Raw genomic sequence first — 17,344 nt, forward strand, 5'->3', positions numbered from 1 at the left:
GGCGGTAGCTTACAGTAGAAGAAGAAGCGCTTCCTGTTCTATGGGGGCGGGTGCTTACCTTGGCGGTTGCTTGCGTAGAAGAAGAAGCGCTTCCTGTTCTACCGGGAAAAAAGATGGCGGCTGTTTACCGAAGTTGCGAGATCGAAACTTTATGAAAATGAATCGTAATAAAGCGCACCGGGTTATAAGGCGCACTGTTAGCTTTTGAGAAAATTTGTGGTTTTTAGGTGCGCCTTATAGTGCGGAAAATACGGTAGTTATTATGATTATTGGAGATAAAGAAAATTACAAAAAAACGATCGCCATTGTGGTGGATTGCTTTGACAATTTAAAACAAACTACGCAGTGAATTATTTTCAATTGCTGGTTTTACAAGTCAATGGCATTGTGTAAAATGTTGTATACGGACATTTAATTTTTATATCAGTAAATTAATTATGAACAGCAATGTTGTTTTGAATGAATGAGAATGAGGCAGTGAATACTTTTCATATAATCTTACACTATTTGTTACTGTTGTGTACTTATCACTAACAAAACACACACATTTATTTTACTCTTATTACTTTTCCATTGTCAATACAAAAACGTTTTAGTGTAAAAATATGGCTGTTTGATAAGTTTCTACTAGGGTTGTACGGTATACCGGTATTAGTATAGTACCGCGATACTAATGAATCATATTTGGTACTATACCGCCTCTGAAGCGTACCGGTCCACCACCCCCCCCTACCCACCCGCACCCCCGTTGTCATCATGTCGTGTCATTACGAGCAGACAAGCATGTTCTGTAGTGCACAATCACGGAGTATTTACAAACAGACACAGTGTGTAGACAGAAAAGGGAGAACGGGACGCATTTTGGCTTAAAAACTAACGATAAAGGTGAAGTTATAACACTGAAACACCCACTGGAAGAGGTGCTTTAAGACATGACTACCTAGTTAGCGGCTAAAGTCCAGGCGATGTCGGCAGTTTTTTAGCTACTTCTAAATAATTATTCCTCGCCTTCATGGTGACAAAGAAAGTACGTTTCTTACAAGTATCATCCCTGCAGGACGAGGAATAGCTAAACATGCTTCACTACACATTGTAGCTCACCGGCATCAAAATGTAAACAAACGCCATTGGTGGATCTACACCTAACATCCACTGTAATGATACCAAGTACAGGCGCGTATCTAGTCAATACTACTATGATTACATCGGTATTTTTTGGAATCACAACATCTTCTTTAGTTTTTTTTAAATTCATATTATGTTTATAAACTCAGGAAATATGTCCCCCCATGAGAACTTTGAATATGACCAATGTAACGAGTTGGTATCGGTTTAATACCCAAATTTGTGGTATCATCCAAAACTAATGTAAAGTATCAAACAACAGAAGAATAAGTGATTATTACATTTTAACAGAAGTGTAGATAGAACATGTTGAAACAGAAAGTAAGCAGATATTAACAGTAAATGAACAAGCAGATTAATAATCAATTTTTACAGTTTGTCCTTAATAATTTTGACAAAATAATAGAATGGAAAATGACATAATTTGTTACTGCATATGTCAGCAGACTAATTAGCAGCCTTTGTTTGCTTACTTACTACTGAAAGACAAGTTGTCTAGTACGTTCACTATTTTATTTAAGGACTAAATTGCAATAAGAAACATATGTTTAATGTACTGTAAGATTTTTTGTCAAAATAAAGCCAATAACGCAATTTTTTGTGGTCCCCTTTATTTAGAAAAGTATCGAAAAGTATTGAAATAATTTTAGTACCGGTACCGGTCCCAAAATATTGGTTTCATGACAACACCAGTTTCTACCCACTAGATGTGCTGGCATCATGTCATGTAATAAAAGTGTCATTATATCACGTATTAAACAGGTAGGCTTTTATTACAAACAGGTTAATACAAATTCTTCAAATTTTACTTGTGAAAAGGTTAAAAAAAATCAGTTTTACAGAAAATAGATTTATAACACATTTAAATGGACACATACTAATATTTATTTTGTTGCCATAATTATTATTTTTTTATTGTTAAATATCCCTTGAGCACGTGATATACATTGAAACACATAAATGTCATAAATATAGCATATTCACAGTCAAATGTGTGGTAGTGCACAAAGAGCACAGCATTCTGCTAAACTAAGCCGTTCAGAGTAGTTCTTGGCTTTTTCTGTAATGGCAGTGTTTTAAAACAATCCCCTCTACCCTCTATCCCTTTTTGTGTCCACACCTACACATTGCTCATGCCCTCCAAAGGTCCAGGACAATAATTTCCGCCCACTTGCTGCAAATTATAATGGTGCTCTCGCCATTTGCAGCCACTTGTTTAATACAGGCGGAGCTGGTGAACGAAAGTTGTGAACAGAGGGGATAATGAATGAGCAAAAATGGAAGTGCGAGTGTATTCAAACAAGATTTACACTTTTAGAGCAGGTGAATAAAAGGTTTAGGGAGGCCAAGAAAGGAAAGCGGGATAAATCTGCTAACATTCCTCACAGCAAGCAGTGGGACAAGTCAGCAGGGACCCGGCCACGGGAGATAGTGAATAAATGATGTACCAAAGGTTGACTCAAAGCCGTGTCACCTCGTCATTGATAATCAGCTCCCAGAGGGCCCACAAGGCTTTACTGTTCTAATATTGGGGGCCATTCTCAACTTTCCCCACCAATCTTGTTCAACTTGTTAGAAAAGTCTGTTCAAAATAAATGTCTACCATTTTTATTGCTGATTTTCAAAGCATTACTAAAGGGCAGACGCAAGGTTAGCCGAGTAATTGAGCTTTAATTGTGTTTATCTATCATCGATGTTCTGAATACTGTTCAACGCTGCTTTCCCAAGGCTTAGCTCAGTATGCATAGTTGGTAGAGATGGGATTTAATAGCTCTTTGAAGGGAGCAGGATCTTGAGGAGCTGCTCCTCACCCACTGGCTGAGAGCTTGATTTAATGTCTAAAGCAGTGGTTCTCAAACGTTTTTCCACCAAGTACTGCTTAAGAAAACACTTGGCTCTCCAATTAACACCATAATGACCAACATTAAAATACAGAAGCACAGTAGGCCTAAGAATTAATTAAAAACAAGGCAGAGGTTGTATTTACTATATTCAATATTTTCAGCCACTATAACATTACACACAGTTTGAACAGTAACACAATATTTAATTAAGTTATTTTTTTGGCCTACCACTAGATGGAGCCTGCACACCCGTAGTGGTACAGTGTCACAGTTTGAGAATCACTGATCTTAAGTACATATGTATTTACAAAGTAGAGATGTCCGATAATGGCTTTTTTGCCGATATCCGATATTCCAATATTGTCCAACTCTTAATTACCGATTCCGATATCAACCGATACCGATATATACAGTCGTGGAATTAACGCATTATTATGCCTAATTTTGTCGTGATGCCCCGCTGGATGCATTAAACAATGTAACAAGGTTTTCCAAAATAAATCAACTCAAGTTATGGAAAAAAAATGCCAACATGGCACTGCCATATTTATTATTGAAGTCACAAAGTGCATAATTTTTTTTAACATGCCTCACAACATCAGCTTGGAATTTGGGACATGCTCTCCCTGAGAGAGCATAAGGAGGTTGAGGTGGGCGGGGTTGAGGGGCGGGGTTGAGGTGGGGGGTAGGGGATATCGGGGGGTGTATATTGTAGCGTCCCGGAAGAGTTAGTGCTGCAAGGGGGTTCTGGGTATTTGTTCTGTTGTGTTTATGTTGTGTTACTGTGCGGATGTTCTCCCGAAATGTGTTTGTCATTCTTGTCTGGTGTGGATTCACAGTGTGGCGCATATTTGTAACAGTGTTAAAGTTGTTTATACGGCCACCCTCAGTGTGACCTGTATGGCTGTTGACCAAGTATGCATGGCATTCACAATTATGTGATTGGGCCGGCATGCAAAGGCAGCACCTTTAAGGTTTATTGGCGCTCTGTACTTCTCCCTACGTCCATGTACCACTCTTACAGCAGCGCTTTAAAAAGTCATAAATTTTACTTTTTGAAACCGATACCGATAATTTCCGATATTACATTTTAAAGCATTTATCGACCGATAATATTGGCAGTCCGATACAGTATACACAAAACAGGAATACAAAGTGGGACATTATACAAATGAATACAAAATGGTACTATCCTACTTTACATACAGTCTCTTTACTCTTTACTTTACGATACATTACTTTACTATGTATTCCAACAATGAACTAGAAAAGTGAATCCGAATGCTGCAACGTTTCCTTTGACTCTGACTCATTTGTTAGTCTAATTCACATACACCACAGGCAATTGCTTAAAAGAAATGTTTCCCATACAAACTGCTGCAAATCGGCTTTCATCGTTCACTTTAAAGAGCCGTTCAAAAGGCTTAATTCGTTCGCAAACATCACGTCTCGAGTTACTTGGCGTCGATACGATACAGCTTAATTGTTCTGCAGTTGGGCAGAGATCAACGCACTTTGAGATTTAAAGGGGAACATTATCACAATTTCAGAAGGGTTAAAACCATTAAAAATCAGTTCCCAGTGGCTTATTTTATTTTTTGAAGTTTTTTTCAAAATGTTACCCATCACGCAATATCCCGAAAAAAAGCTTCAATGTGCCTGATTTTAACCATCGTTATATACACCCGTCCATTTTCCTGTGACGTCGCATAGTGATGCCAATACAAACAAACATGGCGGATAGAACAGCAAGGTATAGCGACATTAGCTCGGATTCAGACTCGGATTTCAGCGGCTTAAGCGAAATTGAAGAAGAAACTGAAGCTATTGAGCCATATCGGTTTGAACCGTATGCAAGCGAAACCGACAAAATCGACACGACAGCCAGCGACACGGGAGAAAGCGAGGACGAATTCGGCGATCGCCTTCTAACCAACGATTGGTATGTGTTTTTTTTAAAGTGTTGTAATGTATTTAAGCTAAATTATTGGTAAACACAGTTTATGTATAATAATTTACGTAAAACCGCGAGTAATGAAAAAAGTTTTCATCAATTAATATATTCTGTAGACATACCCTCATCCGCTCTCTTTTCCTGAAAGCTGATCTGTCCAGTTTTGGAGTTGATGTCAGCAGGCCAGGGAAGCTAGGGTCAGTATTCTTCTCTTGATCATCTTCGGTGGCATAAGGGACGGTAGAAGTGGTGTGAGCCAAGACATCCAGGGGGTTTAGCTCGCTCGTCTGCGGGAACAAACTGCCGCCATTGCTTGCCGTGCTACCGAGGTCCTTTGTCCCTGAATAGCTCACACACTCCGGCAGATTCAATGGGGGTCTGGCGGCAGATTTCTTTGACTTTATCGTTGGAAATGCATCTGCTTTGAGTGTCGCAGGATATCCACACATTCTTGCCATCTCTGTCGTAGCATAGCTTTCGTCGGTAAAGTGTGCGGAACAAACGACTGACCATTTTCGTCGGCTTTCCCCACACCCTCGTATTTTGAACACATTTTGTCCAATTTCTTGCCACTTTCGCATCTTTGGGCCACTGGTGCAACTTGAATCCGTCCCTGTTCGTGTTGTTACACCCTCCGACAACACACCGACGAGGCATGATGTCTCCAAGGTACGGACAACAGTCGAAAAAACGGAAAATAACAGAGCTGATTTGACTCCATGTTTGTAATGTGTTTGAGAAAATGGCGGATTGCTTCCCGATGTGACGTCACGTTGTGACGTCATCGCTCCGAGAGCGAATAATAGAAAGGCGTTTAATTCGCCAAAATTCACCCATTTAGAGTTCGGAAATCAGTTAAAAAAATATATGGTATTTTTTCTGCAACATCAAGGTATATATTGACGCTTACATAGGTCTGGTGATAATGTTCCCCTTAAAGATTTTTTCCTTACTCTGGTTAGACAAGTGATGCAGGCAGCGCTGCCCACACAGCTGAGATTAGATTTCACTCTTACATCTGAATGAAATCCAAGCAGTACTTGGACTGACATTGAGGGCACACACACCTACTTCATTGGAAACTCTGAATCAAAGTCAAAGCTTAGTTCAAAGGCTTCTTGCTGAGACACGGTAATCTGCCACTTGGAGTTAGATTCGACAAGTTTCCTTTGTGAGTCAGACAAATAACACGATGGGATCACAGTTCCTTGCTTCCACCATTACTTTATATTAGTCCCCTGGATGTTGGCTGTTTGGCTATGAACACTCATCGCAATCTCAAAAAAGACCACAAGTTCCAAACACATACAGATCCCTATCACTATTTTTTAATACTTAGAGGCGAAAAAGCTTTTGGGGAAAGATTGTCTTCCCTCCTGCTGTCCTTCTCTGTAATTCCCTCTGTAAACTTCGGAATAAGCTTACTCTCAGATGTTTGCTGACATTACCTGCTGTTTGGAAGATGATTAGACGGCGCCATCGGGCTAAACAGTCCGCAGAAATACTGAGAGGGGAACTTCAAGACATCCTGCTTTTTATGATTGATTTGCAAGTAGATGTGTGTAAGAAGAAAAATGGAGTGAGGGAGAAACGACGACACCTGATACTTCAGGGCAAAAAACCTAAGTGGACGTAATGAATGAATTCAGGTACCGTAATTAACCGTCAAAACAACTATTAACAAACAGTTGAAGTCACTTTTATTTGCAAGCTGTTAGTGTGAAATTGTTCATCAAAGCATTTACTTATCCCTAGTAGGATTGTACGGTATACCGGTATTAGTATAGTACTGCGATACTAATGAATCATATTCGGTGCGATACCGACTCTGAGAAGTACCGGTCCTATCGACCAATCTCACTCTTAGATGATCGGCAGTATCAAACTCTGATCGGAACACAAATTTGTTTTTCAACTACGCTTTGATTTTTGTTCATCCTTTCTCTAACATAATACAGTATACTCTGTATTTTCTAATCGTTTTGCTCTTGTTCAATGTCATTCACTCTTATTTTCTTTGGTACATCACAGTGCTCACCTACCCTCCTTCAACGCAGTGACATCTTTTCGGGTAGTGATTCCCATTATCCAACAAGAGGAGCTATTTTCCAGAGAATGTGCTTCAATGATCTTTTACAGCTTTTGAAGGCTTGTCTGCTTCTTTCTTACTTCCAGACATCCTCTTTCCCCTTCTCTAACAGTAAAATTATGCTAATGATGCTCTCTCGTGTCTTTTGCCCCGACTCTCCATTGTTGCAACGGTCGCAATTCACTGGCATTAAAATCTATTTTAATTGCTCAAATTCTCAATCCGCTACATATGTAATTTAATGACTGGTGAATGATGATGATGATGAACAAACATGCAAAGCAGAACTAATCTAGTTTCATGTCTTGAATTTGTTACATAGTTCTTAACACACCTAAAAACATGCAAATATGGACTAAGGCTGTCACCTGACTACATTATATGAAATCAGTCATATAGTTCCCCTGACATAGTACTGTACGGGAGAGGGGAGAAGACATTGTCGACAACATTGTGAATACTTCCTGAATATTTCAAACCCCACATCACTTGTCCTTTGCTTTCTTTCCACTGTAGCAAACTGGTGCAGGAGTAGATTTATTTCAGAGTAAGGGGTTCGACCCGTGTTAGCCGCAAAGTAGTTCTACACCACTTTCATTTTCAATTGCCCTCCGTAACTGTGTCATTAATTCACAGTAATAACGCCTTTCAAACTTCAACATATTGTTTAACAACAATGACAGACACAAACATATGTTACTGCATGATTGTAAAACTATAATTTTTATTTATAAAATGTGTTTTTTTGTAAATTATTTTATAGGTGTTTAGAATTGCTTAATTGTTTGAAATATTGCTTAGGTTTTCGTACAATTAGGAGTTTTTGGAAACGATTAGCCTACTAATGCATACCAAAGTACCACTGTATAATATAAATCTTACTTGCTCTATGCTTGCATCTCTGCTCATGATGGTCAAGGTGAATGGTGCCTTTACCACCAAAGCACATACCCTCTTGTTTGCAACATTTAGTGAAGTCACCATGAACATGCTGTAATTAAAGAAAAACTATCCTGAAGCTATTTAAATGTAATTACTGCACGGCGGACCGTAGGCATAGAAGATTATGACGTATTATCTGTACGAGATTAATTTAGGAGTTATCACCAACAGAGGAAAAGCAAATGGAGAATAAAGTGGGAGCAAGTATTGAACGCAGGGGGATGCATAAGGAGTCTAAATTAACATGCTGAACCTTAGTAGAGAGGTCGTTGGATAAACACGTCAACAGATGACCTCAAAAATAATCTACAAAACCAGTGAATTTGGCATGTTGTGTAAATCGTAAATAAAAACAGAATACAATGATTTGCAAATCCTTTTCAACTTATATTCAATTCAATACACTGCAAAGACAAGATATTTAATGTTCGAACTGAGAAACTTAATTTCACTCAGTAAACGTTTGGGAACTGAGGATACCGATTTTCTAAGCTTTTCAGGTGGAATTCTTTCCCATTCTTGCTTGATGTACACCTTAAGTTGTTCAACAGTCCGGGGTCTCCGTTGTAGTATTTTAGGCTTCATATTGTGCCACACATTTTCAATGGGGGACAGGTCTGGACTACAGGCAGGCCAGTCTAGTACTCGCACTCTTTTACAATGAGGCCACGCTGTTGTAGCAGGTGCAGAATGTGGCTTGGCATTGTCTTGCTGAAATAAGCAGGGGCATCTATGAAAAAGAAGTTGCTTGGATGACAAAAAATGTTGCTTCAAAATCTGTATGTACCTTTCAGCATTAATGGTGCCTTCACAGATGTGTAAGTTACCCATGCCTTGGGCACTAATACACCCCCATACCATAACAGATGCTGGCTTTTGAACTTTGCACCTATAACAATCCGGATGTCCACAGTTTCCAAAAACAATTTTAAATGTGGACTCGTCAGACCACAGAACACTTTTCCACTTTGCATTAGTCCATCTTAGATGAGCTCGGGCCCAGCGAAGCCGGCTACGTTTCTGGGTGTTGTTGATAAATGGCTTTCACTTTGCATAGTAGAGTTTGTAGCGACAAACTGTAGTTACTGACAGTGATTTTCTGGAGTGTTCCTGAGCCCATGTGGTGATATCCTTTACATACTGATGTCGCTTTTGGATGCAGTACCACCTCAGGGATAGAAGGTCTGTAATATCATTGTTATCATTGTTCTTAAACTGTTCAACAATTTGCTCAAGCATTTGTTCGCAAAGTGGTGACCCTCGCTCCATCCTAGTTTGTGAATGACTGAGCATTTCATAGAAGCTGCTTTTATACCCAATCAGGGCACCCACCTGTTCCCAGCGAGCCTGTCCACCTGTGGGATGTTCCAAGTAAGTCTTTTTTACCACTTGTGCCAGCTTTTTTGAAACATGTTGCAGGCATCAAATTCCAAATGAGCTAATATTTGCAAACAATACAGTTTTCCAGTTCGAACATTAAGTATCTTGTCTTTGCAGTCAATTCAATTGAATATAAGTTGAAAACGATTTGCAAATCATTGTATTCTGTTTTCATTTACGATTTACACAACGTGCCAACTTCACTGGTTTTGGATTTTGTACAATTTATATTAAGATGGCATGATGCATGGTGCTCTTGATTGATCCTTGACTATTGCTGTACAATATCTTTTAGCCTCATTGCCATTGATATATCCTTGAGAACACTGATTCTCAACTGAGTCTGTGACCCATATCTTTGCATGTTAGAGATGTGATGTTCTCAGACAAGCCTTGTCTGTTAAACGGCTCTTTTAGGTGGAGGATTTGAACCCGTTCATAGTTGCGAGTCGTTCGTTTGCAAGCCGTTCTTACTTGCACATATGTGTGTTCTTGAGTCTGAAAACATGGCCTCTAGAAGTGACGTCACATGCAACTCAGCAATAAAAGGCTTTCTACGGTTCACGTCTTGATTACAGTGAGAAGCAGTATATCATATATTTCGTAAATTTGAGATCTTTTTTTTTTTATTAGCTATAATCATCATAATTATTTAGTCATTATGAGATACTTTTTTGAAGTATTTCAGACTGTGTGTTGACTACTTTGGGATGCCTCTTGTCATTAGGGCAGTACTTTTCAAATGTATTTGTTATTATTAATTATTTGTTGCAAGTTGATCTATACTTATTTTTTTTTGTTTTCGTTAATGTTATAAAGATACAGTGTTATGCAGAGGTGTACTTCTAACAATTGTATATAGACAAATTATACTATTTATAGTTGCGGAACAGAAAATTATTTCGAAGCACTCCATTGGGGATAATGGTGAGTCTATTTTGAGAATACTAATTTTATTATTAATCACAGTTTAACATGTCAAGGTTATTTAATTGCAAAGGTTCAGCTACACCGAGGGTTTCTGTTCTCACTCGTTAAAAACGGACAATTATGTTGGTATGTTAATTCTGGTGCAACCTGCGCTGAACGAAAATACCCGATTAAAGTGACAGACCTTTCAAGAGATGGACTTTTTGCTTAGCAATGGCAAAAGGACCAAACAGCAAAGCTTTGTTTCTATCTGTGGGATGCAGCATTTGCGGGATCACGCCCTGCTTTACTGTACACGGCAAACTAAAAATAACACATAATAACTGATTTATTCCCCATACGGCGCCCCTGATAACCATAGTCGTCACAGCCCTGTGGCTAATGTGTCAGAAAGATGAAACACACCAATGTCAATGTTGCAACAGTGATTGGCGCTCCTGTTGTCTTTTAAAACAGATAAGTCAACCCCTTTGACCGAAAAGTTTCAGGCCATCAGCAAGAAGAACAGCTTTTAATTTTCTCTTTGAAAAATGTTAAAGGTTGAATGTAAGTTGGATGTATGCATTGGATTAGTATGCATGCAGCTCTGCATGCACACAAATAAAAACAGGCTTTTTGAAAAAAATATCAAAAAATCATTAACAATAATTGCCAACTGACTAAAATATGTATTTTGCAGTTGACTCCACGCTCTTCCAAAATAGGAGATACTCAACACATGTATCTCGTTAGAGTACTAGTACACATCGACTTTACTACAATACAAGCCTGTTGACAGACTTTTTGTGCTGCCACAATGAAACAACACACAGTTACTGTTTTTCAGTGTCAGTAACCACAGTGATGTAAAAGTCATAATTTTTGGCTTTAAAGGGTAATTGGCTCACAGTTCAGTCACATAGCAAGAAAGACTTGAGGTATTAATTTAAAGGGGTCCTATCATGCACATTTCGGGGTGTTTAGAATGATATTACATCCCGGTGAGGCACTATAGTACGTTTCTTTTGATTAAATTATATATACATCTCAAGTTGCGTACAGGGTGAAAGGAGGATAACTTTTTCTCCTACATGTATTCATTTAATCTCTAATAAAGCTCACCAAGTGGTTGTTCATTTTCTGATTCATCATCCAACATTTATTTTACAGTGTGATTGTTTGAAGCAAATAAATACAATTGCCACAAATGGGGAAAAGGGGAGACATCCTGCAACCGCTGGCTTCTTGCAAAATGTATGTCCTCCTCCACAAAGTCCAATCAACTGTTCCAAAGGGGGGTTGGGTTGTCCGGTTTCCATGGTAACAGCTCCTCTGCTGTCTTGAGGAGTATTACCGCTCACACATACCTCACACCCTTATGTCAGGGCTCGATTGTGTGTCCCTTTATGTGTTACTTTAAAACTAACCATTTACACTAATACAATATAATCAGGGTTGTCGCATAGGGGGGGAAGTGATGACAATTCTAAGGGCCCACAGCCCACTAGGACCCACACACAGCCTCCAGTAGTCTCTATGACAGGGGTGGGCAATTAATTTTTACCGGGGGCCACATGAGCAACCTGAGCACTGCTGGAGGGCCACACCGATAATATTTCAATTAAATTTTGCTCAAATTATTTTTGATATACCATTGGATAAATAATTAATAATAATTTCATTTAGCCTAACTTAACTTTATACAAAAGCAGATTGCTTTTGATGGTTTTATTTTTAACACTGTCTTACACAACACTTCCTGATGTATAATACAATGCAAAAATGTCAATTTCTGTCACTTTATCCTGCATCCTCTTTAAAAGTCTAACATTTTTCCCTGTCAGATTTGGATGACCATCTTTGTCACACCTGCCAGCTTGTCCCATTTCAGTCCTAAAATGTCCAAACACGCATTTACCTATGTGAACAAGTCATTACCTGTGGTTGTCTCTTTAATTGACTGCATGGCTGCCAGCTCCTCCGTGATTTGAAAGTCTGCAGTTATCCCACGTAAGAAGATGAGCAGCTGGGCGGTCCAACTCCGGCTTAACCGATCGTAACACCTTTCTTTGTGCATTTCTGCTAGCTATTTTTGAGCTTGTAGCTTAACAGTAACTGAACGCCATTGCATTTCCCCACGCTACGGAATGGATCGAGTGTCAAAAAAGAGTCAGGAAGCATGCGCAACGATTGCACGCAAAAACAAAAAAATTGCGCCGTATAGTTAACGCTTAATTGCCTTAACTTTGTCAACTCTAATTTATACACATGTATAACGGGCAAGACTGGTAATACACTATGGGCCTGACCTATGAAAGGTGTGTGTGTATTAAAATACGTGCAAACTTGATAGCACACGCAAAGCTAATCTACTAAGATGCGCAGAGGATTGGGTTTCTTAAATGGAATTAATTTATTATGTCTGTCTTTATATATATGCTGATTATCAGAACACCCACAATACTGGAAAGAGATGCAAATACAATCATTTAACTCTTGTGTGGTGTTCGGGTCTGTGGGACCCGTTTTCATTTTTTATTAAAAGAAAAATGATACAATTAATTAATTTTTCAAACTGAGACTCACTGACTTTGGCTCATTTTCTGTAAAGAACATATTACAGAATACATATTTAATGACCACACACCATACACCCCCCCTACACATTTCTATTACATATAAGATGTCCGGGTCCACTGGCTAATAGAAGTGTGGAAATTGATGTTCTGTGTACCACACACACACACACACACACACACACACACACACACACACACACACACACACACACATACACACACACACACACACACACATACACACACACACAGCAGGCCTAGACAGGAGGAAGACAGAGTGTAGGTACACAGAACATCAGAGGGTCAGATGTGCGAGAAAATGAGAGCAGACAGTGTTGACAAACAATGTTGCAACCTTGTGTGGGAACCGCAGGTGCAGAAACACAAAAGAAGAATCCCTGTGGGATGCAGAAACCGGCAGAGAAATTTTCCGTGCAACGTTCATATTGTTGTTACTCAGCCAGCGTTTGTGGGTCTGATGGACCCGTTGCATTTTGTGGCTTTTAATGCCTCACAATCAAACACTTTTATTTTAAAATACTCAACAGATGTTTACCTTATCCCAATAAACATCTGATCAGTATTTTAAAATACTCAACAGATGTTTACCTTATCCCAATAAACATCTGATCAGTATTTTAACATAAAAGTGTTTGATTGTGAGGCATTAAAAGCCACAAAATGCAACGGGTCCATCAGACCCATAAACGCTGGCTGAGTAACAACAATATGAACATTACACAAGGGTTAACACTTGAAATGTGATTTATCAAGACTGAAACTTTTCTGAGTCTATATTTACAATGTTTGTGCAATCTAGCATATCCATCCATTTTCTACCGCTTGTCCCACTAGTTATGCACAAATGGCATGGATAATGGAGTTGATTGTGCTGCAAAGACAGAAGATTGAGAGAATATTTCATCTGCATGCATGTGAACATATTTGGACTGTTAGAAGTAAAAATCTTATTAGATTATGCCCTTTATTTAAACCAATCTCTTCACAGTTTAAATCATTTTAAGACAGCAACTTCAGTTTCACACTGTATGTTATAGAAAAAACATGTTTTGTAATACAAACTTAGCAAAGCCCTTAAAATACATGTTGTGGTCAACGTTTATTGTACAGTATTCGTGTGACATGCTGCCATTTTACAGTACATACAAAGCAACTACTAGCTATCTAACTTAAACCCTCTTCAAGTCTACAAACTGGGATCCTCATAACATTATTTTTCACTGTTATATAAAGTCATGCGCTTTAGATGAAAACTGACCGTTTTTTTTTTTTGCAAGAACCCCGGGGTATCAACTTGTGAAAGATGTGCTTTTTAAAAGTCACTTCTATAAAAATATATATTTCTCGATTAATTATTTATGAACTTTGCCTTTCACATATACAGCGTATCCTACACGGCAGATTTAAAAAAAAAAAAAAAAAAAAAAAGTGACATTCATTCTTTTTACAAACAGGTTTAACTTCCTAGATCGTCTCTCTTTGCTTTCTCCAGGGGATTGTTCTTTACTGTGATTACCAGCCCTCCACCTTTCACATATCAAAGCTCCCTTGCCAGAAGTATGACGCAATGGACTACTTCCCAAAGTGCTTCCTGATCCTGCGCTTGGAGGCTAGCCAGGTGGATGGCGGTCTCAACTGTGCTGAGGGAGACAACAGGGGCTGGAGGGCAGTGCGTCTGGACTTAGTATCGCCACCAATGGATCGTTATGCCTTTGCTCTCCTGGGATGGACTGGCTCCACGGTACGATGGGGTGGTGGTGGGTGAAATGATGCATGAGACAAAATACAGATCCCTCCCTTGACCATGGTTACTCAATGAATACACTTATTATGAAATATTTTTGATTGTGAAATTGGTTTGTATAATTCAAAGTTTAGACACAGGTAGCGTGTATTATTTCATCAAAAACATGTCTGATTACATTAAAAATTTGTTTTTTTCTGACATTACCATAAAAATACACTTTAGCAGATACTTTGTTTACTTGAACACAATTTCTTATCTTCCCCAACAGCAGTTTGACAGAGATCTGAGGAGATTTGCCCGGATGGAGAAGAGGATGATTTTGGACAATCATACTCTTTATGACAAAACCAAGGTACCGTCCATATAAAGTGCACTAATTGATGTTAACAAACAATTTATTTTACAGGAATGCTTTGTGAATTTCAGTTTTGAAATAGTGCTGTAAAATATACCAGCTGTCAACATGTAATACTATTGCAGTATATGTATAGATAGGGGGATACCTCTGTTGTTGTTCGTAATCCATTCCAAAAGATCAGACTAAGACAAATCATATGAAAACCATATCAAATGTTCCCCCCAAAAATCAATCCAACCCAAAAATATCAACACAAAACACATTCTATAGATCAGTGTTTTTCAACCTTTTCTGAGCCAAGGCACATTTTTTTCATTGAAAAAATCCCGAGGCACACCACCAGCAGAAAACATAAAAAAATGAAACTCAGTAGTCGATATTGACAATAAAAAGTCGTTCTCGCAATTGTTGGACATGAATTCAAACCATAACCAACCATGCATCACTTTAGCTCTTGCCTCTAAGTAGGTGTACTGTCACGACCTGTCACATCACGCCGTGACTTATTTTGACTTTTTTGCTGTTTTCCTGTGTGTAGTGTTTTAGTTCTTGTCTTGCGCTCCTATTTTGGTGGCGTTTCCTTTTTTGTTGGTATTTTCCTGTGGCAGTTTCATGTTTTCCTTGAATGCTATTCCCCGCACCTGCTTTGTTTTTTTCGCAATCAAGACTATTTAAGTTGTGCGGACGCTATCCTTCTTTGTGGGGACATTGTTGATTGTCATGTCATGTACGGATGTACTTTGTGGACGCCGTCTGCTGCTCCACACGCTGTAAGTTTTTGCTGTCGTCCAGCATTCTGTTTTTGTTTACTTTGCAACCAGTTAAATTTTAGTTGCGTTTTGCATAGCCATCCCTAAGCTTTAATGCCTTTTCTTTGCGGCACTCGCCTTTTGTTTATTTTTTTGGTTTACGTTTCAGATACCTTTTTAACTACATATTGTGATCACCACAAACCATGTTCCCGACATCTACAAATCAATTAGCTACCTGCTGCCACCTACTGATATGGAAGAGTATTACACAGTTACTCTGCCGAGCTCTAGACAGCACAGACACTCAACAACGGCACATTTGTAGATTATAACTACTGGTTTGCAAAACATGTTTTTAACCCAATTAGGAGAAATTACATAATCTCCCACGGCACACCAGTCTGTATCTCACGTGGTTGAAAAACACTGCTATAGATAATAATTAAAGTTTTACATAAATAAATCGATGCAAAATACATATGAATAAACATTTAACATGTGTATCTTTAATGAAAACGCTTGTTGATTAGCACTACAATAAGCGGAAAGGGAGGAGAGAAAGGGAAATTTCTCTCTTGGATTCAATAATGATTCTCACCTTCTTTATAAAAGTGCTTGCAACTTTCTTTGGCTTAGGGACGTGCAGTCAGGGTGAAGCAAGTATGGCAGAGCCTTACTTGCTTGGACAATCATGAGTAAAAAAAAAACCCAAAAAACTCAAAAAAATAATAATAATAAAATTAAAAAAAATAAAAAAATAAAATAAAAAAAAAATAAAAAAAAGTATATATATATATATATATATATATATATATATATATATATATATATATATATATATATATATATATATATATATGTGTGTATGTATATATATATATATATATATATATATATATATATATATATATATATATATATATTCAGTCTAAGCCCGGGCCCCTGGAGAGGGGTCCAGACTGAGGCCAAGGAAGAAAAAACCCTCATAGCCATAGCACACATAAACATGTGTGTAAGTGGGAAACATCAAAGAACATAAGGGACATTAAAGACATTTAAAGAGCAGAGCTGATGCAACCAGCTGCCCCTCCAGCAGTGCCATTTCTGCATAGAGCAACAAAAGTAAAACAACAAAAAATGATTAAGCAATAATATATATTGCACACACACGATTGCACCATGCATAGACAAGCAACCAAACAAAAACATAATTTCAACACCCATATACACTGTGGTGGCCTCTGCTGTGTTCCACGCCATTGTCTGCTGGGATGGGGTGAGCATGGCCAGAGACAGGAGCAGACCCAACAAAGTATCCAAGAGAGCCGACTCCACCCTCGATCGCGAGGATGCGTCTAAGGCAGGGGGTCGGCAACCCGCGGCTCTAGAGCCGCATGCGGCTGTTTAGCGCCGCCCTAGTGGCTCTCTGGAACTTTTTAAAAAATGTATGAAAAATAGAAAAAAATGAGGGGAAAAAAAAAAAAAAAAGTTTTAATATGGTTTCTGTAGGAGGACAACCATAACACAAACCTCCCTAATTGTTATAAAGCACACTGTTTATATTAAACATGCTTCACTGATTCGCGTATTTGGCAAGCACCGTTTTGTCCTACTAATTTTGGCGGTCCTTGAACTCACCGTAGT

The 17,344-nt window shown here is 38.5% G+C and overlaps 1 protein-coding gene across 2 annotated transcripts in view; it reads left to right on the forward strand.

Moving 5' to 3' along the window:
* Positions 1–17,344, forward strand: part of dntt (deoxynucleotidyltransferase, terminal) — a 211,198-nt gene that overhangs the window by 116,175 nt on the left and 77,679 nt on the right. For both annotated transcript variants that reach the window (XM_061962526.1, XM_061962534.1), the window contains 2 exons: positions 14,336–14,584; positions 14,859–14,942. In XM_061962526.1, the coding sequence (XP_061818510.1) occupies positions 14,336–14,584; positions 14,859–14,942 (333 nt within the window). The remainder of the gene's footprint in view (positions 1–14,335; positions 14,585–14,858; positions 14,943–17,344) is intronic.

This window comes from Nerophis lumbriciformis, linkage group LG02 (assembly GCF_033978685.3).
Source record: "Nerophis lumbriciformis linkage group LG02, RoL_Nlum_v2.1, whole genome shotgun sequence".
Taxonomy (NCBI): Eukaryota; Metazoa; Chordata; class Actinopteri; order Syngnathiformes; family Syngnathidae; genus Nerophis; species Nerophis lumbriciformis.